Source organism: Quercus lobata, chromosome 1 (assembly GCF_001633185.2).
Source record: "Quercus lobata isolate SW786 chromosome 1, ValleyOak3.0 Primary Assembly, whole genome shotgun sequence".
Classification (NCBI taxonomy): Eukaryota; Viridiplantae; Streptophyta; class Magnoliopsida; order Fagales; family Fagaceae; genus Quercus; species Quercus lobata.
In genome coordinates this window covers 7,242,183-7,266,429 of record NC_044904.1, presented here as the reverse complement: position 1 = coordinate 7,266,429, position 24,247 = coordinate 7,242,183, and the positions used below count along the sequence as shown (strand labels likewise).

Genomic DNA, 24,247 nt, shown 5'->3' with positions numbered 1-24,247 from the left:
AAATCATCTACGCGTATGCATGTAATTACAAAATAGTTTTTTTTTTTTTTTTTTTTTTTTTAATTTTAATTTTGCTTTGGATTATAAATGAGGTTATTGTCTAATAAAACTAATGATAAACATGTTGTAACACACGCAAATCAAATCAATATTGGATACCAAATCTAGAAAACCTAAACCCTTCATAAATTCTATTAGACTTAATTTAAATCTTTTACCCGTCTTAAAAAAAAAAAAAAAAAAACCTAAATATATCTCCATCCCATTAAAGATGGATTAAACTAGGAAATTTACTAAGCTCAATTTATTGTTATCCCTATGTTCTAATTGATTTGCTCATCAAGGCTTAAATTAAACTATTTTGTCATTTTGTTCGATAAATAATTATCAATTATGGATCATTACGGTGGGTAATGGTTTGCTTAACTAATAAAGTTTAGTAGGTTATAGTTAACTCAATTGGTATTTTTTTTTTTTTTTTTTGTCGTCTATTGTCAAATGAAATATCCAAATATATCTACGTTAAGAATCAATTCATGTCTTGAGATGATAATAAAGAGCAATCATTATAGAGTAGGTGTTTTAGATTGAAATGTTATCCTATTAAATCTTTATTTTTAAAAAATGGTAAAGTTTATTTATTTTTCAGGCAAAACTACAAGGTCGTCTAGTGTGGCTTGCTTGAGTTGCAATCCGATCTTCTTCTCCAATGCAGCTTTGCAAGCTTTGGAAGTGTTGAGTATATTTGCTGTCCTCAACAACCCAAATAGGAATCTTGTTGCTGTTGAAGACCTTGAGCTTTTCTCCAATGGGAGATTGGTGACTATAGTTTCCAATAGTTCCTTCTGTTCGGTTTCGGAAGCTGTAGTTGACGAAGACGTTGATGGCTTCGGATTGCAACAGGGTCAGTTTGCTAAAATCTTAGGTGGAAACTAGTTATTTTAATTTTTTTAATTAAAAAATGTTAAGTTATTTTTCCGTTAGCCACGTAAGTAACACCACTAATGATAGTTAGTGAAAGGACTAATATAACTCATTTTTTAAACTTGATGGACCAATTGTGCTCAGTTGAAACTTAAGAAATTAATTGCACACCCAGAATAAACTTGAGGAACCAATATTATAATTTCCAAATACAGAAATGTGCTTTAAATCTCCTATGCGCTAAAGAAACCTATTTTGTGTCTTCATTTGATGAAAAGTATTATGAAGTAGACACCCATTAAATCAAATCCCATCATCATATATCTATAATAATACTATAAAATAAAAACAAAAACTCTATTATACATTTGGAATGTAAAAAAGTCCAGGTTCATTTGCTCAAGAAAATATAGATATGTTATCCAATATCGTCTTTTTCGTGATAGCTTTTATGATATTTTGGTGTTATTATTATCTCTCCGCAAACACTTGAACTAAAAATTGGTCAACTATGATTCTACCTTTTGTACCACCTAGAATTTACACAATAAACCTTTCCTTTTCTTTTTTTGGAGATAAACTTTCCATTTTTCATTGTCTTGTAAGTTGTAACTTAATATTCACTTCTCTCCATAAAAGAACTTAGTTCAAATTGATTTATTGTTATAATGATAGAGGAAATTGACGGTCAATTATGCAATTTACCAAAAATTTCTCACACCTCTTTGGTCATCTATTTTGTGATGGGCCCAGGGGAAGTATACATCAGAGTGGGATCGAAAAATTTTCAATGAAAAAACCAGTTCCATACCATAACAACTTTCAATATAGGTTAGTAAAATGTCACTGGATAAAGCCATGACACCTTTCTTTTTATATTATTATTATTATTTTTTGGGATAAAAGGTTAGATACCTTGACACGTTCTTTGACTCCACTAACATTAAATAATTTGATTAAACTTTACCGTACACAAACAAAAATATTAAAATACATATTTTTTTAGGAAAATTAAAATACATATTTAAAAGCTACTTTACACTAATTTGTCGGCAACTGATAATTAAAAGCAATTATTATCTTAAAACCCAATAAATTAAATCAAATCAAATCAAATTAAATTGTATCTTAAAAAAAGAAAAAAAAACTTAAAAAGCAAAAAAAAGAGAAAATTTTACGTCGATAACATTTTTAGAATATTTTCACAATAAATTATAGGTGATTAGTTGTTATTAATTTTAATTTAAATATACCACTAAAGTTACTTTTTATTTATAAATAATAATTTATAACAACTTATCATGTATGATCAGTTATAAAACTATTGTGAACATTACATTTTTCAAAGAAAAAAAAGTAGTTAATTCAAATTAGTTTAATTAATAAAGTCTCTAATCATTAAACAAGAGGTATAATATAAAAAGAAAATTTTGATGACACAATTTTGTGCATGTGAGTTGTGCACAAAATTAAAGTTATGCATAGAATTGTGACACCAGTATCACTTAATATAAAATTCAAACTCCGTGGGCAAAAAAAAAATCAGTTGATATCCGAGTGTGGTTATAAAAAGTAATTATAATGCTATAAATATATTTTCTATTCTATTTATAAAAAAAATAAAATAAAAAGGAACTAAAATGAGAAATAAAGTATACCTTTTATAAAAGAAAGACAAGATAAGAATAGCCAAAAAAAAAAAAAAAGATCCAAAGAGAACAACTGCAAATGGGGTTGGTGAGTTTAGTAGTAGTATAAATGAACCAACTCAACCAAGTCTCTCCACACAGAGTTGCGCCCCTCATATCTCTCAGATTTATCTCTAAGCCTTCTCTTTCTCTACCGTTCTCTTTCTCTGCCAAACGTCCCTCAATCCTTCGTTTCTCTCTCCTCGCTAGGTAAAGCTCTGCATTCATTTTCTCCATTTCCATTCTTCCCATCTCTTCCTCTTCTTCTTGTTGTGTTCTCTTGCTGTGTATGTTTACCGTTTGGTTCTCGAGAAAATTGGAGGAAATACATGAATCAGTGATCTGGTTTTTTTGGATCTTCCCTTAAAGTTTTGGTTTTTATACTTTTTTTTTAATGGTTACATGGAACCCAAATCAGTGAATTTGATCTTCAAGTGTTTAAATCTGGGGTTTTGGATTTATGTTCATTCAGATCTCTGTTTTTGAACAGTTTAGATTGGATTTTAGTATAATAAAAATCATTTCTTTTTTCATTTTTCTTTCCTTAAGATTGCTAGAAGTGGGTGATTCATGGATTGGATTTGAACTTTCTGAGAGTTTGTAGTAATGGGTTTTAATTGGATTCAGTGATTTGGCTATGAAATGATTATTATTTAAGTTGCATCTTTTATTGCTATTTGCTATCATGAACTTAGAAACTCAAAAAAATTGATTTGGCTTTATTTACGTTATTCCTTTCTGTTTATGCTAAAAGCTACATGTTTTGGAAAATTATTAGGAACTATCGGAGTATTCCTCCTTTTACATGAATGGTGGGTTCCACCATGAATAGGAGCACATATTTTATGTGCATTCAGTAATGTAAAAAAAATGGAGATTTATCTCTAATCAATATGCCCTTTTGTTTTGTTTGTTGTTCTTGGCGGGTTTACGTTATACTTATTTTTTTCTTTATAGTACATGGGTTGAATGCATGTTTTTTCAATTTGGTATAGACTTGGTGATACATTTGTCTTTATTTGTAATTAACATTGTGGTGTATTTGTCTTTAAATATAAACCATTGAATATGTTCTCTAAAATCAATTATGCATTTGTTTTTTTACTGTACTTATATGTTAATTCTTTGAAAGAACTATTATGGGTTTGTTTGCAAATGTGATGGTATAACATTAGTGGATAAGCATACAAGTAAATCTAAAGTTTGCATTTTTGGAATATGGTGGAACAGAGCTATGGCATCCCACATTGTCGGTTATCCCCGTATGGGACCCAAAAGAGAGCTCAAGTTTGCCTTGGAATCCTTTTGGGACAAAAAGAGCAGTGCCGAGGATTTAAAAAAAGTGGCTGCGGATCTTAGGGCTTCCATCTGGAAGCAGATGGCTGATGCTGGAATCAAGCACATTCCTAGCAACACATTCTCATACTATGATCAAGTTTTAGACACTACAGCCATGCTTGGGGCGGTTCCCCCTAGATATGGTTGGAGCGGTGGTGAGATTGGCTTTGATGTCTATTTCTCCATGGCTAGAGGGAATGCCTCTGTACCTGCCATGGAAATGACCAAGTGGTTTGACACCAACTAGTAAGTAATATATCATTATCTATGTTTCAACTCTCAAGAATGTTGGTAAGTTTGAAGAACATATAATTGTCAATGGTGTAATGGATATATGTTTATTGGTGCAGCCATTACATTGTCCCTGAATTGGGCCCAGAGGTTAAGTTTTCTTACGCATCTCACAAGGCCGTAGAAGAATTCAAGGAGGCTAAAGCTGTGAGTTTTTAGATACTGCTGTACTTCGTATATTCATAAAAGACTAGTGTTTATAAAGTTGGAATGACTGCATTTGATGGAAATCAAGATCAATTGATTGAGAACTTGAACTAGAATTGCATTAAAATTAATAATTAAAGCTGGAATTACAGAGAAACTGGAGAAACAAGTTTCTGTCCAGGTCTGAAACTGAATTATATTCACATCAAAAACTGATTTTACTCTTACATAGCTAGCCTATTTATAATCTTTAACTATTAGGAAATAAAGTAGCTAATAGTTACATAAGTCAAAGCTGTAATTAATGAGGATACATAGCAGATATGAGAAGTCAAAATAAGGGGCTGCTGGCAGTCCTAAGAGGTCAGAAAGGTTGGCTGGCTGGTTGTCAGTCCTAATGGTAGAGGAGGGGTACATGGCAAGATATGAGAAGTCAAAATAAGGGGCTGCTGGCAGTCCTAAGAGGCCAGAAAGGTTGGCTGGCTGGTTGTCAGTCCTAAGGATAGAGGGTGGCTGCATCAGCATTGCCATAGATGTTGTTTACAACTAAAAAGGTACTTGATGCAATCTTTAAAATCAAATTGCTGCAGTAGAATTGCTTGTTGCAAACTCTATGAGTGTGAGGTGAGCTTATCACATTATATATGTGATACACAGTGGAAGAGTGATTGCCCCATCCTCCAACTGAATTATAATAATGATATCACAAGTTGACATTTTAGGATATATTTGCTCTGACTTAACAAGGTTGAGGGTATATGAGGCGTGTTATATAATTATGGGAGCAATTTATAAAATTTTCAAACTTACTAACATGGGATGTTATACATATCTTTCCCAACTTGATGATCAGTCTTTTATCATATTACCTTTGTAAGTGAATAATGTATTTTTCCTGTTTGAATCCTGCCACAGAATAGCCAATAATAAGTACTCTGACTACTGTATCCTTATGTTTAAATGTTAAAGGGGAGCTCAAAAGCTGATAAGATGTTTCCAACTATTTGTTAATTTTGATTTTTTTTTTTGTGTGTGTGTGTGTTGATTGCCACTTCTCATCAACTTACTGAATTCATTCATGGTCTTTGAATCAAAGATTATGCAGCTTGAAATCGATACTGTTCTTGGTTCACCAATGTTCTTCTGTCTATGCAGCTTGGAGTTGATACCGTTCCAGTCCTTGTAGGCCCTGTCTCCTACTTGTTGCTATCGAAACCAGCAAAGGGTGTGGAGAAATCCTTTTCTCTTCTCTCCCTAATTGACAAGATTCTTCCAGTCTACAAGTATGTATTTATCATTTCAGTGACATTGGTTTGTTTTCATATGTCCCCTGTATTAATGATTTTCATTATGCAGGGAGGTTGTGGCTGAATTAAAGGCAGCTGGTGCTACTTGGATCCAGTTTGATGAGCCCACCCTTGTTTTGGATCTTGATGCTCATCAATTAGAAGCCTTTACTCATGCCTATTCTGCACTAGAGTCATCTTTAGCTGGATTAAATGTTGTGATCGAGACATACTTTGCTGATATTCCTGTTGCTGCATACAAGACTCTCACCTCATTGAAGGGTGTAGCTGGGTATGGTTTTGACCTGGTTCGTGGAACACAAACACTTGATTTGATCAAGGGTGGATTTCCTTTGGGAAAATATCTCTTTGCTGGAGTTGTTGATGGAAGGAATATATGGGCCAACGATCTTGCAGCTTCCCTCAGTACCCTGAAGGCTCTTGAGGGCATTGTTGGTAAAGGTATTCATCATTGAGTGTGTTACTTAATGATTCCAAAACATAGTTAATCTGCTGCAAGTAAATTTATGTAATCTATAATGTTCTACAGACAAGATTGTGGTCTCAACGTCCTGCTCTCTTCTTCACACTGCGGTTGATTTAGTGAATGAGACTAAGTTGGATAAAGAGATTAAGTCATGGCTTGCATTTGCGGCACAGAAAATTGTTGAAGTAAATGCCTTGGCCAAGGCATTGTCTGGACACAAGGATGAGGTACTCTTTCCTGCTCATTGTCTGGACTGTCTTTTGGTTCTACCACTTAATTATAACAAGAATTTCAAGAAGTTGTGGCTTCTTGATTTGGAAAATTTGTTTGTCTTTTTTTATGAAAGTTTTTCTTTTAAATTTATTTTCTAATCTAATTCCATTTAGATAGGTGATCATATTTGAGCATTGTATATCATCCCTTCTTTTATTGGATGAATTATATGTATGGTTTTGCAATAATATTTTAAGCTCATCAAGAACTAAAGGAATAGGATTTTAATGAGCCAAAAGAATAAGAAAAGAAATTGGCTTCCAATTGAAAAATGAATTCCAGACTCTCACTCTATGGTGCTGCAATATAATTGCAATTGATCTCCTCCACATTCTCACCTTTTGAGGTGTGCATACACACACAGACAGCAAACACATGTACATAATTATATGCATACACTCTTTTTTGTTTATTGGGAAGTTAAATAGATACACACAAATGTGTGGGGTTTTTTTTTTTGGGTGGGGGGGGGGGGGGGTGGGGGATGTTTATTTTCCCCTAAAATGTAATCTGTGTTTTTGGAAAGCTTCCTTGTCAATTTTTTAAATTTACTGATATGGCTTGCTTTCTCTTAAGTATATTTTGTTGATGAATTTTAGTGGATAGTCTATTACAGACAGTTGGAGTACTTTTTAACTTCTCATTTCCTTTATATCTCCAGGAATTCTTCTCTGCTAATGCTGTGGCTCAGGCTTCGAGAAAATCCTCCCCAAGGGTTACAAATGAGGCTGTCCAAAAGGCTGTAAGTGCTTGTGTGCAATTTTATCCTTAACTAGCCGCGAACACACGTGTTGTGCATGATAATTATTTTATGGTGGTTTTATTAATTTTTTTTTTTACAATTTAAACTAATTTAATAAAGAGTAATGTATTTTGTAATCATATTTTTATTTATTATAGGAACAATCATAAATATAATATAGGAACAATCATAAATCATAAATATAAATTTTGTCGTACCAAAATGAATACAATACAATTTTTCCTTAGAAATTCAAAAAGCAAGCTAACGAAAATATTCATTTTTTAATAAATATAAAATTTGGAAATTATTCTTTTAGTTTTAAACTAACTTTCTCAAACTTTTTTTTTTCTTACAATCCAAAACACCGAAAAATGTAACTAAGAAAATTAATAAAACTTAACAATAATTAATTGGACCAATTAGGAAAACAATTTATTGTAATTTCATTCACCCAAAACATATTATCAAATAAACAATTATTAGCAAAATCTAAGAATTAAATTTCTATATATTCATTGTTATAATATAATAATAATAATAATAATTAAAATAAAATTGTAATAGCTAAAATTTGTCACTCATCCGATTATTTCGTTTGGTTAACCTTTGCTTTTATATAAATAAATGAAATTTTAGTGTACTTTTAATACAACTATTAAGAGTACTTTGTCCATCACATAGAATTAAAGAATAAACAAAAATTAGTAAAGTCTCATAGCTTAATATCTAAATTGAGCATTATAAAAAATCATGCTATGTAAGAGAAGAAATATCAATTTACAATAAATACCAAATTATCTAAATCATGCTATGAAATAGAATAATATTATCTTTTTATATGCAATATTTAATTCTTTATAATGCAATAGGATAACATTTAACAATCAAAGGGAACAAATATAAAAAAATAAAAAACAAAACTAAATCGCATTAACCCAAAGTAGAGTTTTAAATAATACAAAAAATTATCAACCTAAAGCAGATACGTAAGAAAAATAAAAAATTCACCAAAAAATTTAGAGAGAGATAGAGAGGGAGAGAGAGAGGGAACCTCTTTTTTTTTTTTGTGAGGGAAAACTATGCATAGAATAGAAGAGATAGAAGAGATAGTGACAAATTTATAGTAAGAGGGTGTGAATAAGAAAAGACAAAAATAAAGGAAGATGAAGGGAAAGAGGAGGAATGATATTAATGTAAAGGGTAGTGGGAAGATGAAAAGATAAGGGAGGGAGAAAGATTGAAGAAGTAGTGTGGAGTTGAAATGGTAAGGAAGAGAGAAAGGTTAGAGAAGTGTAAATATTAAAAAAATAAATGTTAAAAACAATTATAAGAAAAGGAAAAAAAAAAAAAACTTGAAAGGCTTCAATGTTTTTTTTTTTTTTTTTTTTTTTTTTAAGTTGAAAAGGCTCACACAAAACCCTAAAGCTGAACTGAAAATGTTTTGGGTTGGACTTGATAGTGGAAGTAAATAAATAAGAGATGGACTGGATTAATTATACAGATTTATTATAGGGTGATAGTGGAAGTAAATAAATAAGTAGTAGGTTGGATTTATTATAGGGTGATAGTGGAAGTAAATAAATAAGTAGTGTGCTGTATATAGAGCTGAAAATTGTAAAAACCATTTTAAAATTGTAGGACAAATTATATTTTAAAAAAGAAAAGAAAAAAAAAAAATGATGTGGCAGCTGATGTGGCGCAACGTGAGAGCAGCAGCATTAAACACTACGCTTCAGCTTTTAGTAATATATAGATATAGATATAAATATAGATATAGATATAGGGGATTTACTAACGTGTGCCCTTAGGGCATATATTAGTAATCTATTTTAGGAAACTTTTTTATGGAAAATCGAAAAAGTAATTCACTGTTTTGACAGCTTTTTTAATTTCTCATAAAAACTTTTCCAAAATGGATGTCTAGAATTTCATGCAGTGTCAGCATATTCTTAGCTCTGACTGCTCTTCTCTCTTGATTAGGCTGCTGCTTTGAAGAGTTCTGAACACCGCCGGGCAACAAATGTGAGCGCCAGGCTGGACGCTCAGCAGAAGAAGCTGAATCTTCCAAGTCTTCCTACAACAACAATTGGATCTTTCCCACAGACATTGGAACTTAGAAGAGTCCGCCGTGAGTACAAGGCTAAGAAGTGAGCATTCTGCCTGTATAAAATGTGTTAGTCTCCCCTTCTGATTTTAATTCTATTAGGTTTCTTATCTAAATCAGTCTTCCTGCAATTTTTTTAGGGTCTCCGAGGAAGAATATGTGAAGGCTATCAAGGAGGAAATTAACAAAGTGGTCAAGCTGCAGGAAGAGCTTGACATTGATGTTTTGGTACATGGAGAACCAGAGGTGAGTTAGCATTTAAATTGAACACCTTGGTGGTTTTACTAGACTGCTTGTTTTTATTAGTTTTTTTTTTGTTGTCAAAATCTTATTTTTGTTGTCAATATATCTTGCAAATTCAGAGGAACGACATGGTTGAGTACTTTGGAGAGCAGTTGTCTGGATTTGCCTTCACTGTTAATGGGTGGGTCCAATCTTATGGGTCCCGTTGTGTGAAGCCACCAATTATCTATGGTGATGTGAGCCGCCCCAAGCCCATGACTGTCTTTTGGTCTTCAATAGCTCAAAGTTTTACCAAACGGCCCATGAAGGGAATGCTGACTGGCCCTGTTACCATTCTGAACTGGTCATTTGTGAGAAATGATCAGCCCAGGTAAACGAATTTGAAACAACCTTGCCTTCTTATTTTGTACATCTGTTGTGTTTCATGGAGTTAATGCTATATATCACCCTGTCTCTAGATTTGAGACCTGCTATCAGATTGCTTTGGCCATCAAGGATGAAGTTGAGGATCTTGAGAAAGCTGGAATTACTGTCATCCAGATTGACGAGGCTGCTCTGAGGGAAGGTTTGCCTCTTAGGAAGTCTGATCAGGCTTTCTATCTAAACTGGGCTGTTCACTCCTTCAGGATCACCAACTGTGGCGTTCATGACACAACACAGGTTCATCTCACTTTTCTAACTTCCTTTTGTCTTAAACTAGTCTTAGATACATAATAAGTGAGAAATATTTGTCATGGTGGGCAAATTTGGAATGCTGAGTTAAAATAGAGCAGAATAAAAATAAGTACTAGTATAAAATCTGTATTACTAGGAATAAAATTAGTACTCTAATTGTCCAGTAGAGCTTAAAATTATTAGTACTCATTTGCTATTCAAAATTATATATAAACTTATAATTTTTTAATGATATTTGTTTAATTTAATAAATACTACATAATTTAAATGTGAGGTTATAAAATATTTTTATAATTAAATATAATACAAAAACAACAACCAATTAAAAGGTAATAGTATTTCTTATTGATGTTGAAATGTTTCAAACACTCTAAAAAAATTGATTTTTTTTTTTTTTTGAGAAAGTAAAAAAAAAAAAAAAAATTGAATTTTGACTGCATATTAAGAAAAGATTGGGTGGAACTGTAACATTCTTTTGTCTTGGACAGATCCATACCCACATGTGCTACTCACATTTCAATGACATTATTCACTCGATCATAGACATGGATGCCGATGTTATCACCATTGAGAACTCCAGATCAGATGAGAAGCTTCTCTCAGTCTTCCGTGATGGAGTGAAATATGGTGCTGGCATTGGTCCTGGTGTGTATGACATCCACTCACCTAGGATCCCATCCACTGAAGAAATAGCCGACCGAATCAACAAGATGCTTGCAGTCTTGGAGAGCAACATTCTCTGGGTGAACCCTGATTGTGGCCTCAAGACACGTAAATATTCTGAAGTTAAGCCTGCTCTTAGCAACATGGTTGCTGCCGCCAAACTCCTCCGCACTCAGCTTGCAAGTGCTAAATGAGTCCAGAATTTGCATAAAAAAGAAAGCTAATCTTGCATTTGAGAAGCATACTTCTCTACGGAAGTCCAAATAATATGTGGCTTTTTGTTTAAGATGTTTTCTTTTGCTTTATCTAATTTTCATACTTTTCTTGGAGGTGATGAATATTTACTAATATATGAATTGTAATGGTTTTTTTTTTTTTGATGAATAATCATAATGAATTTCTTATATAATCATAAGCTGTTCTTTATGCGCCTTTGCTTGTGTGGTTATATTCTGGGTGTTTTTCTTAAGTAGATTTATGATATGTTTATATATATATATATATATATATATATATAAAATGAAGGCCCTTAACCACGGCTTCAATAGATTTATTGAAGGAATATAATGAAAATAATAAAAATATAAATGACTGGAATATTGGCTCAAGCAAATCCATCTGACTGAAGCCTATATATCCACAATAATAGTATTATTTAGGAAGAGTAAACATTCGGTCAGGTTGTGGCATAAAATTAGTGTTTTATGCCGGCTTATGCCGGCCAATAGAAGATTGTCACGCCATCTTCTTTTAAAATATTATTATTTTAATAAGAATATCTCATCGTTCTCTCTCTCTTCACAGTCACTCTCTCTATTCTCACTTCTTCCTTTTCTCTTCTCTCTCTCATTCTCACTTTTTCCTTTTCTCTGCCGTTTGTCTCCACCGCCATCACCTCTTTTTCTTTTATTCTCAATAAAAGATTATGCTTTACTCTACACTGGCTTGCTTTTAATGAGTCACATAAATCCCTCTCCAAATCAAACTAAAACCAAAACCCAATTTGAGAGACAGAATTGAAGTGAGAGAAATAGAGAAGGGAGAAGAGAGAGAATCAGAGAGTGAAAGAAGAGAGAGAGGCTGCTATTCCCAGCCACACACCACGCGCCGTCGATGTCGATCCCTAGCCCACAACCCACAACCCATATGCTACCATGGCCCGTGACCACTCCACCACCGCGCCACAACCATCAGACCACCCTACAACCCAGCAAAAACCCATGCCACAAAACCCACAGCCCACAACCCTCATGCCACCACTGCCACGACCAAGCCACCAGCACAGCGTCGCCACCATCGAGAGAGATTGGCAGAGAGAGCCTTGATTTGATGAGAGAGGTTTGAGTTTTTAGAGAGAGAAGTTCGAGCTTTTTGAGAGAGAGTTGATGAAACCCAGTCAACAGTGATTCATGACCAACGGCTACTGTTGCCTTCAAGGTGGTGGTGGTGGAGACAAACGGCAGAGAAAAGGAAAAAGTGAGAATGAGAGAGAAAGAAGAGAAAAGGAAGAAGTGAGAAGAAAGAGAGGGAGAGAATGACCGTGAAGAAAGAGAGAATGATGAGATATTTTTATTAAAATAATAATATTTTAAAAGGAGATGACGTGACAGTCTCCTATTGGCTAGTGTTTTACGCGAAAGCCTAACCGAATGTTTACTCATTTAGAGAAAGGCCCTCGTGTCTAATTTTATTGCCATTTGACTCTCTCTACCCATGTTTTGGATTGCAAGAAATGCATAACTTCAAAAAAGCAATCAATCAACATATTGAGGAATGTAACTTTCTCAAAAAAAAAAAAAAAAAAAAAATTGAGGAATGTTAATTACACTTTCACACATGACCGTACACGCACATAAAGACACGATTGCATTTGTGTTGTGCATGTGTGAATGATCATGTGTGAAAGTAAGTGTGCAACAACCTTTACCCCTTCTTAGATGAATATTTAGATTTAAAAAAGGGAGTGGTCATTATTCCAAGAATTAGATCCCAACTTCCAATAACCAACTCTATATCTATGGTCCTCATGTCATGAATACCTATGATTTTGTCTCGAACCGACCACATTTTCAAGACAGACAAGTACTAAATTTATTGCTAGAATTGCGGTGTAGGAGTGTCTCACATCCAAATATTTAATGTGAGAAGCCTCAAAGCTTCTGGGAAAGCCTGATTTGGGGGCCCAATTCACGCTAAAAAAGTATGCATGTGAAGTGTGACAGGCCCCAAAATTGACTGGACCATTGTGAAGTGTGAAGTTGTTTTGAGTTCTCTTGCAGGTCATGCGGCCCATACCAGAGGACCCATATCTGCTTGTCACAATCTCTTCCTAGAGTAGACTCTCATTTTTCATCCCAATCGTACATTCGTATCCATCACAATATGCTTCTTATAACATCATGCTAGCTAGTTATTAACTCACAACCTTAGACAAAAATAGAATTTGGATAATGCTGAAATAAATTCCTGAATACTCGGCATTATGTTTTTGTTAGAAACACTAGGTGGTGGACTTGAAGGATGTGCAGGAAGGTTCTAAGTTTCATTTATCACACTATCAATTGGTGAAATGATTGGAATAGTTTGGTCAAAGGCTAAGACACTACTTCCTTACTAATATATATATAAAATTTAATTTTATCAGTAAATTTGGCCAGGAAAATGAGATCAAATCAATAACATAAACTGTATTATCATCTAACCAATTATGCTGCCACTTAGAATAAATAGTTAATATGTTAAGAGTTTTGTAATTTAGTTATACTAGTTGCAAACTCATGTAATGCGTGGAAATAAATAATTATTTTGCAATTGTAATATAATGTATAATTTGTTCTCTAAAATTTGTTGAAGATATTTTTTTCTCCGTAAAAATTAAACAATTACTATTCGGTCCATTTAGGTCTACTTCTATCCCATTTGGTCCAATTAAGTCTACTTTAGTCTCATTCAATCCAATTTGGTCAATCTCAGTCAATTTTGGTCCCCTTTAGTCTGTTTTGGACTAATTGGTCTTTATATTGATTCTTTTTGTAGGTTCTCTTTTCATGTTAGCTCAAAAAATCATTTTTGGGTTGAAAAGTATGAAATTTTATTATATTTGGGTTAAACTCTTTAATTTTGATTTTTTTTAATAAAAAAAATAGACATTAGAAATTAGAAATATGAGGCCTAAAAATGCAATAAAAATGATAAATATTCAAAAGTTCTATTTGGTCCACTTTGGTCATATTCGGTCCATACTGCTCTTTTCGGTCCACTTTAGTCCTATTTGATCCATTCGGTCTAGATTGGTCCTATTCTATCAACTTTAGTCCTATTCAGTCCCTTCTGTTTGCTTCGGTCCTACTCGGTCCAATAGGATTCAGATTCTCTAGATTTCCTAGGGTACTCTACTAATAGATTTTCTTAAATCCTAACCACTCTTTAATGATTTAATGATCTAGATTTTTCCATATCAACATTCCACTAAAAATATTCTTAAAATAATAAAATAATGTTGCAAATAAAATAATTAAGATTATTGTTAGTGGAATGTTGACATGGTAGAATCTAGACCATTAAGTCATTAAAGAATGATTAAGATTTAAGGAGATTTATTTTGTAGAGTACCTTAGGAAATCTAGAAGATTTGAATCCAGTCCAATATGGTCCAAATTGATCTTGTTTGGTAGAATTTGTTTCTATTCGGTCTATTATGTCCACTTTGGTCCTAATCTGTCCATTTGTTCTTATTTAGTCCAATTCAGTCCCCTTTGTTCTTATTCGGTCTAAATTAGTCCACTTTGTTTTATTTAGACTACTTTAGTCCTATTTGGTCCACTATGGTCATATTTGATCTAATATGTTTCTATTCGGTCCATTATGTCCACTTTCGTCCTAATTTGTGCATTTGTTCTTATTCGGTCCATTTTAGTCCACTCTATCCTATTCAGTCCATTTTGGTCTTATTCGATCCACCTTGTTCCCATTTGGTCCACTTCTGTTCATTTGGTCCATTTGTGTCCACTTCGGTTTATTTTGGTTCACTTTGGTCCATTTTTGTGCACTTACATATAGGGAAAATACATATTCTAAATCCAAATTTAAAATATATATATATATATATATATATTTATATATATATAAATCTCAAACTTGTGATATCTAAAATTTTAAGTATAGTATTTATTGTTACTATATTTTTGTTGAGCCACGTTAATGTAGCTTTTCAATTCACTTCAGTTCGATTAAATTTAAGTAAAAGTATTTCTAAACCTTAAGGCTATGAATGTACAAATCCAATCTTTAGGACGATTACTCATTTGTTTTAGAATGCATTTAGATACTGCTTATTTTGCTGAAAACTAAAAGCTGAAAACTGAAAACAATAAAAAAATATATTTTGGTTAATGTTCATTAATGAATTTACTGTTTATTGGCCTGTTTGCATTGTTCATGTCCCATGAATAGTGCAACAGGCGCTGGACTTTTAAAAAAAAAAAAAAAAAGCCCAAAAAACGCAACTACTCTAAACGCAAACGCAAACACTCACTACCCAAACGGAGCTTTAATGTCATTACTTTTAAATGAATTGAATGAGGTTGATATATCTTCAAGCAATATATATATATATATATATATATATATTTATTTATTTAAATAAATTATTCAAATTCTTCATTATCTTAAAATAGATTATTATTGTAGGGGTAAAGTTCCCAAATCAAACAATGGGCCTTGGGCCCCATATAGAATTCATCCATGTCTGAGGAGAAAGTGTGGGTGCCAAAAGGGCTCCAGGTCCAATTCTTATGGGCCCAAACTTATTTAAGAGGCGGTCCGAGGAGGAATGTTTCCTCGGACGTGCCAAGTATGGCTCAAACATGCACCATACCAGCAATGAAGAATCACTCCAACGAGTATTAGTAGCAGGGATGAATCCCACAAGTCCGGAAGAGGGAAAAGAGTATAGGATGTCAAGGGAGAGACTACAGTTGCCACATTAAATGCAGGGCAACTACTTTTCTGACCACATTAATGTGGAGAGGACAGGCGAAAAATGTTACCTTGGCCACTACAACTCACAGAAAGATAGGGGAGATGTCCGATGGGACGGACACTCAAGTGAAGGTCCAGATGATCAACAAGTGTAAGGTTCTGATAACTTTAAGGGGGCTATATAAGAGAAGGGAATCCCCCTGAAGAAGAGGATCGGGAAAAAGAGGAAGGAAGAGCAGGAGAAAGAGAGAAAGACCATAGCCTTTGATCAGGAACAGAGGTGCACCCATACGTCTCCTCGGACCGAATATCCAGTGGACATGAAGGAGATTTTCTTATGTTCAATTGTTGTATGGTCCAAAGTTAACTAACACTCACTTCGTTAGGACCTAGTTTTGTAACCCGCTCTTTACAAATTCATTGTCTAAGGCTCATTGGGCCAGAACCACCTACCTGTTGGGCCTGGGCCCCAAAACGAGGCCCTACAATTATGATAATCAAAATTCATAACAAACTTTTATTGAATATGTATAACTTCTTCTTTAAATTTTATTGTAGATAATTTTTTCTCTCTAAAAATTAAACAATTTTAAAAAGCAATTTCCATCACTCTATTTTTACAAATATATAATTTTATCATTTTTGATGTTTTTATTGATATTATTCTTTTATGAAATGGTCCATATTCTTCTAACTATTGTTATTATGCATTATATTTTCCTAATTTATTTTAGACACTTACAAACAAAAAGTAAAAGCCCAAGAAAAAAATTTATTGAACTAAAATTTTGAAAGCGATGTAGTTTGTAGCATTGATAATGAGACTATTATGTAACAATTTCAAACTAAGAAAACTCGTAGAAGGAAATTGTAAAATTTGAGGTATTTGCATGTTTTTTTTTGTTTTTGTTTTTGTTGTCAATATATGTAATTTTCTTTTTGTTAGATTATGTATAATTTAATTTCATAATTTTGTTGGATCATCTTATTGAAGTTTATTTCAATTGGGTTTAAACAAAATTTAGGGTCATTCAAAATTTATTTTAGGGGTCAAAAAAAAAAAAAAAATTTTAAAAACTTTTATACATAATTTTTTTAGACCAGGCTGTAGCACCGCCCCTGACCGGTAGGTCGGCCTTTCATTTGTCTTTATTTCTTTTGTTTTTCTCTTTCTTCAGCATCTAAATGGTTGGGTGTAGTCCCAGACTACGTAATAAATTAATAATTTCCCAGAAATGAGAAGTCATTCTTCAGAGTATAAAGGGCTCAAGTTCATCTTTACTTCGACAAAATGTTCCACATGCAGAGCTTCCTCTACCAGTATATTTGTCATGATACAGTTTTTTCATTTATACTAAGCGTATCACTTATAAACTCCTCATACTAGTATGGCTTTACAACTACTATCATATCTTCTCTCTTTGTTGCTTCTTATTCTGTTGATCCCATATATCATTCATATTACATGATATATGAATGACATATTACAAATGAAATGAAAATAATAATACCTTCTTGAGACAATTCATTTAAGTCAAAACAATCCATTAGAACAAATTGATGAGTCTCACTTGCATCTACATTGTCATCCATTGGTGCTATATTAAAACAAGAGTTTAAAATATAAACATCATATTCTATGATAAATGAAATGTAAATTTACAAATAAAATAAAAAATTATAATACCTTCTTGAAGGGGTTCATTTAAGTCAAAACAATTTTTTGGAGTAAAGGTGACTCTCACTTGCAACTACATTCTCATCCATTGATGCTATAATACATGTATTAGAAATAAAAATTAATATCATATTAATTTTGGTGCTATATAAGAACATGAGTTTAAAAATATTCTATGATAAATGAAATGTAAACCACAGATAAAATAAAATTATTATTTTTTTTGGTAAAAGGGGAATTAGCATAAAACTAACAAGAAGACAAAGAGTCAAGGCAAAGCCTTTCTGAATACAATCCCTGGCTGTCAGCCACTATAAAAGGAACCAGGTCCACAGGCGGAACGGTATACAAAATAAAATCAAGACTTTGCAGGCGACCAACATTTGCTAACTGATTGGCGCACGAGTTTGCTTCATGATAAATGTGTCTAAAAACAATCTGGGGAATTTGGGCAGCCAACTGTTTGCAGTCATCAAAGAGGGGTGAAATCACAGAGTTATTAAAATCTGGGTTATTCAAGGCATCAACAAGAGCTTTTGCATCTAACTCCACAATAACATTTGACAGGTTCATCTGGTTGCACAGCATTAAACCATCCCTGAGAGCCCAAGCTTCCGCTACAAAACTATTGGCTTTACCCACTTTCCTGGTGTAACCCGCCACCCAATCTTCTTGCTCATTTCTGATCAGCCCACTCCCTCCAGCATTTCCCAATAAATCATCAAAGGACCCATCGGTGTTTAATTTCAACCAACCTGAGGCTGGTTTTTCCCACCTGATCTGCCTTATGACCATGCGACGATTACCTTTTGGACAGTTAATACAGAGAAAGAATTCAGTTGCTTGCATCTTAATCAGCTTGGTAAGGCATGGGTTGGGACTCTTTTGATTAAAAACCACTTGGTTGCGTTGATTCCATATTAACCATAAAGCAAAAGGGAAAACAATATTCCAAGGAACTCCATCAGCAATGCAGGAAGCCTTGGCCTTAGCATTCGAAGCAAGCCAATCTTTGATGCCTTGGGAGTAAAAACCTTGGTTCCCCCTTATCTGCCCCAGTTGCTGCCATATAGGCTTGACGAACTTGCAGTCACGAAGAGCATGGCTGATTGTTTCAGGCTCAGTGTGACATAAAGGGCAGTCAAGAGGGATGTGAAGCCCTCTTTCGACCAAGCAAGCCCTCACCCCCACACTATTATGCATGCATTTCCAAATAAACATTTGGATCTTAGGAAGAGTGCAAATTTTCCAAATCCACACTCCCGGAAAAACATTAGCTTTTGAAGGCTGAGTAGCAAGCCTATAGGCGCCTTTTGAGCTAAACACACATTTAGGGGACCCTTTCCAAGCTAGTTTATCAACATTTCTAGCTGCAATTGGGAACGGGACAGCTTGGATACTTTCTTTGATCTCAGGGGGTAAAACAAAAGGGATGGCTGACCATAACCAGCCGTGGGGGGAAATGACATCTTTCACCTTGAGGTTGGAGGCTTCAAGGGGGAGTGGCCCATGGAGAATGGACCTTAAGGGACCCAAATCCGACTAGCTATCCCTCCAAAAATCAAGCTGACTGTCATGACCAGGAATCCATTTCATGCCCTCTTTGAACACTTGTTCGCCTTTCTTCAAACCCCTCCAAATTGGAGATCTAGGCAGCTTAGATTCATCTCTGGCATTTATACGCTGTCTAGTCCCGTATTTCAGCTTAAGCACCTTAGCCCACATAGCATTACTTTCCATGTGAAATCTCCAATTAAGCTTCTTGAAGTGGTTCATTTTGCAACTATATCCCCATCCATTAATGCTGCAATATACATGTATCAAAAATAAAAATTAACAACATATTAATTTTAACCTATTTTTTTAAAAATAACTATGAACCAAATAATATACAATAGTGGTACATTGTTTAATTATTCCTCAATCTTTATTAACATTTCTTCATCTCTTCTTCTCTTTGATATTGATAAAGGGAAAGAAATTGAGTTTGATATTGGTAAAGTGAAAGAAAGTGGATAGTAAAATATTGATAAAATAAGATTAGGTGAAAAATAAAAAGTGAAAAGGAGAGAAAAGTTGTTAAGAGGGCAATTTTGTCCAAAGAAAAAAATACCCTTGCTAGTGCCAGCCGTGTCCCACATTAAGACGGCAAATTTGTCCAATTCTTTCTTACCAACTATGTCATGCTTTTTCTAAAAAATGAGAAAAATGAGAAGTCATTCTTCAGAGTCCAGAAAACATAAAAAATGACTCATGCTTTTTCTAAAAAATGAGAAGTCATTCTTCAGAGTCAAGAAAACATAAAAAATGACTCATGTTCATCTTTACTTCGATAAAACGTTCCACATGCAGAGCTTCCTCTACCAGTATATTTGTCAATGTCATGATACAGTTTTTTCATTTATACTACAAAGTGTATCACTTATAGACTCCTCATACTAGTATGGCTTTACAACTGTCATCTCTTCTCTCCTTGTTGCTTCTTATTCTGTTGCTGCCATATTCCACTACTGCTCAAACTTCCAGCAACCAATCTCTGGGCTCATCCCTTACTGCACAGGAAAAAGACTCTTATTGGGCATCGCCTTCTGGTGACTTTGCTTTTGGTTTCCAACAAATTGGAAAGGGAGGATATCTACTAGCCATCTGGTTCAACAGATTACCTGAAAAAACCATTGTCTGGTCAGCCAATGGAGATAATCTTGTGCCAGGAGGATCCAAGGTTGAGCTTACCAAAGATGGCAAATTTGTAGTCAATGACCCAACAGGCAATGAGACATGGAAAGCTGACTTAGCTGGTCCAGGAGTTGCCTATGCAGCCGTGCTTGACACCGGAAACTTCGTGCTGGCAAGCCAGAATTCTAGCCTTTTATGGCAGAGTTTTGATCATCCAACTGACACAATGTTACCTTCACAGACAATGAATCTGGGCAGCAAGCTTGTTGCTCGTTTATCAGAAATGAATTACTCTAAAGGAAGGTTCCAGTTCCAACTACAAATGACAGGAAGTCTTGTGCTTCAAACTAGAGCTTACCCCAGGGATTATTCTTATGCTGATTATTGGCCAGAAGAACCTATAGGCAGCGGCTTTAAGGTGGTCTTCAACCAGTCTGGCTCTATAACCTTTACAGCAATGAATGGAAGCATAGTTAAGAATATATCATCAATTCCTGGTTCTACGCAGGGCTTCTATCAAAGGGCAATCATGGAATATGATGGTGTTTTAAGGCATTATGTCTACCCAAAAAGCAGCTTAATGTCCGGGAGTTGGCCTATGAACTGGTCTTCTTTGTCAACCTTCATACCTTCAAATATATGCAAATTTGTGGCAACACAGGGTAGTGGAGCTTGTGGGTATAACAGCTACTGCGTGCCCGGTGACCTCAGTCAAAGACCAAAATGCCTATGCCCAGAAGGATACACCTACATTGATCCAGAAGATGTTATGAAAGGTTGCAGACAGAACTTTCTTTCAGAGAGTTGTGATGAAGCTTTGCCAGAATCAGATCTTTTTTATTTTAAATCAATGCCGAATGCAGATTGGCCCGGCAGGTCTGATTATGAATACTTGAACGGCCAAAATGAGGATTCATGCAGGACAGCTTGCTGGAGTGATTGTTACTGTGGTGTTGCCGTTTACAGAAATGGTGAGTGTTGGAAGAAGAGAGCTCCTTTCTCTAATGGGAGGGTGGATTATAGCTATGACGTAAAAGCTCTAATTAAAATAAGAAAGCAAAATTCTACTTCTAAGCCTTCAGGTGCAGATTTGAAGAAGAAAGATCAATCAACTGTGATAATCATTGTGTCAGTGCTCCTTAGTAGCTCAGTATTTCTGAACTTACTCTTCGTGTTGGCTGTCTTTCTGCTTGTTTTCCGTTTCAAAAATTGGAAATCAAAGGCCATTAAGCAATACCCAGTCATGCCAGGCATGAATTTGCGAAGTTACACTTATGAGGAACTAACAGAAGCTACAAATGGGTTCAGGGAAGAGCTTGGGAGGGGTGCTTTTGCAAAAGTTTATAAAGGGGTTCCAATATGAGGAAAGAAAACTAGTTGCAGTTAAAAGGATGAATGATATGGTGAAAGAAGTCGATCTGGAGTTCAAAGCTGAAGTGAGTGCTATTGGCAGAACAAACCACAGAAATTTGGTCCAACTGCTAGGATTCTGCAACGAGGAGCAGCACCGTCTTCTTGTATATGAATTCATGAGCAATGGTTCGCTGGCAAGCTTTCTATTTGGGGTTTCACGGCCATATTGGTACCAAAGAATCCAAATTGCATTAGAAACTGCAAGAGGGCTCTTTTACTTGCATGAAGAATGCAGCAACCAGATCATACATTGTGATATCAAGCCACAGAACATCCTCCTGGATGATTCTTTCACAGCTAGAATTTCAGACTTTGGATTAGCTAAGCTTTTGAAAACGGACCAGACTCGTACTACTACTGGAATTAGGGGAACTAAAGGGTATGTTGCACCCGAATGGTTCAGAAACATGCCTGTTACAATCAAGGTTGATGTTTACAGCTTTGGCATTTTGTTGCTAGAGCTCATTTGCTGCAGAAAGAGTTTTGAAGCAGGGGCAAAGGATGAGGATCAGACAATACTAGTTGACTGGGCATATGATTGCTATAAAGACGGGAAACTGGAACTGTTAGTGGAGAATGACGAGGAGGCAAAAAATGACATGAAGAGAGTGCAGAAATATGTGATGATTGCAATATGGTGCATTCAGGATGATCCATCACTAAGGCCAACAATGAAGAAAGTGGTACAAATGATGGAAGGAGCTGTTGAAGTCTCAGTTCCTCCAGGTCCATCTTCATTTATCAGTTCAATTTAAATCCTTTAACATAAAGTACTATTCTGGTTGTTTAAGACTATGCCTCCCTCTACCAATATTAGGAAACTCCATCAGGATAATAAGTAGTGGCTACAAGAATCTAGAACTAATTGGAGCCACAATATTCGTAATATTTTGCTGTGCAGTCTAGACTACGTTCCTACACCTTCTTTAAATTGTGTTATGACGAAATGTCAAACAGAGATGATATGGACATTTAGGAGAATTCATCACTGCATTGTAAGGATCCTTAGATGGGGTATAGGAATCCTGATCTGAGTCTTCTTTTCAATTCATCCTTTATATTAGTAAATAGTATTTTGTTTTGTATTATGATATGAAGAGTAATACTAGCTGTGATAGCATCTTTCTTTCTCTTTATGGACCAAAAAAGGAAAAAAGGTGCAACACCGAGACATAGTGCAATTTGCATGAGATTACGCCTTATAAAATGGAGATCACTAGTTTGAATCTTCCCCTCCTTCCTCTTGAGACTAAACTCATTGACTGCCAAAGTGACATCTTTTATGCATATGTATTAGTAGAAGCTATCAATTGATATATATTTTTCTTCGAGGGATGTTTTTTTCTTATGTTCTATACATGTTATTCCAAATAAAACAAGAACAGAATTGAGACTGAAAACTCTGATTTGAACCAAAAGTAGGACTCAAATTTTCATGCAACTGTATTAAGAAAATACTGAATTGAGAAGAGATTTCATGTCAACATACTCTCTACATTGAAACAAACAACCTGGTATGTAAAACAGTACAACCAAGCATGCTTCAAGTACTAGACTAAAATCGTACAACCAAAAACGGTTCAAGTACTAAGGAGGAACATGCATACCTTTTGGTAATTGATTATACTGAAGTAGTTGGAAAAGTATATGGGGGCACTGAAACTTCCATGGCACCTTCCGACACTTGCAGAACGTTCTTCATGGAAGGTCTTAGCAATGGATCAGCCTGAATACACCAGCTAGCAGTCATCACAAACATCTCCACCCTTTTCATGCCATTGATTGCCTCCTCATCATTTTTTACTAGCAGATCCAATCTCCCTTCTTTGTACTTATCATATGCCCCATCAGCCAGTCTTATTTGATTTTCATCCTCTACGCTCAGTTTGACATTCTTCCTGCCACAGAAAATCTCAAGCAATAAGACACCAATACTGTAAATGTCCACCTTTGGTGTGATAGGTCCGTTCCTGAATCACTCAGGGGCCACATAACCTTTGGTTCCCCTTATCAAAGTTATAGTTCAAGACTGGTATATCTTCCTAAGCTTAGCGAATCCAAAATCATAAATCCTTGTTGTATATGAGCCATCCAAAAGTATATTTTCAGGCTTGATGTCGCAATGTACAATCTAAGTGCTGCACTCTTCATGCAAGTAATGAGCCCCTTTGCAATTCCCATTGCAATTTGCACTCTTTGGGACCAGTTGGTCTTGAAGATCTAAAGAGGAAGCTTGATAGGGAGCTGTTACTCATGAACTCATAAACTAGAAGTCAATGTTGGCCCTCATTGCAAAATCCGAGCAACTTGACTAGATTCTCATTATTTTTGCAGCCAATTGCACTCACATCTGTCTTGAACTCTAGCTCACTTTCCCTCACAATCTTGTCTAAGCAATTGATTGCAATGAAATTTTCATCATCAACTGCTAGGACACCTTTGTATACCGTTGCAGAAGCGCCCATGACTGAGCCGGTTGAAGATTTTGCAACTTTTTTTGCATCAAGAGTGAAATGGCCATAATAATTGCTAGCAGTAGCGTGAAATTCATCAATACTGAACTTCCAAATAGCATTGCTCCATTACGGGACATTATTGAGTGATCCTTTTTGCCAAATTTGTACTTAGACGGCCAC

At 34.7% G+C, this 24,247-nt stretch overlaps 1 protein-coding gene and 1 pseudogene across 1 annotated transcript; both read left to right on the top strand.

The window, feature by feature from the left end:
* The first annotated feature begins 2,644 nt into the window (after positions 1–2,644).
* LOC115976596 (5-methyltetrahydropteroyltriglutamate--homocysteine methyltransferase-like) lies at positions 2,645–11,273 on the top strand. Its single transcript, XM_031097975.1, has 12 exons — positions 2,645–2,822; positions 3,843–4,196; positions 4,301–4,388; positions 5,544–5,671; positions 5,745–6,136; positions 6,225–6,388; positions 7,096–7,176; positions 9,160–9,326; positions 9,424–9,529; positions 9,646–9,896; positions 9,985–10,186; positions 10,690–11,273. The coding sequence occupies exons 1-12, from the start codon at positions 2,683–2,685 to the stop codon at positions 11,056–11,058; spliced, it is 2,442 nt and encodes an 813-aa protein (XP_030953835.1). The 5' UTR covers positions 2,645–2,682; the 3' UTR covers positions 11,059–11,273.
* An 8,692-nt stretch (positions 11,274–19,965) lies between these two features.
* LOC115994448 lies at positions 19,966–22,366 on the top strand (annotated as a pseudogene).
* Positions 22,367–24,247: the final 1,881 nt, after the last annotated feature.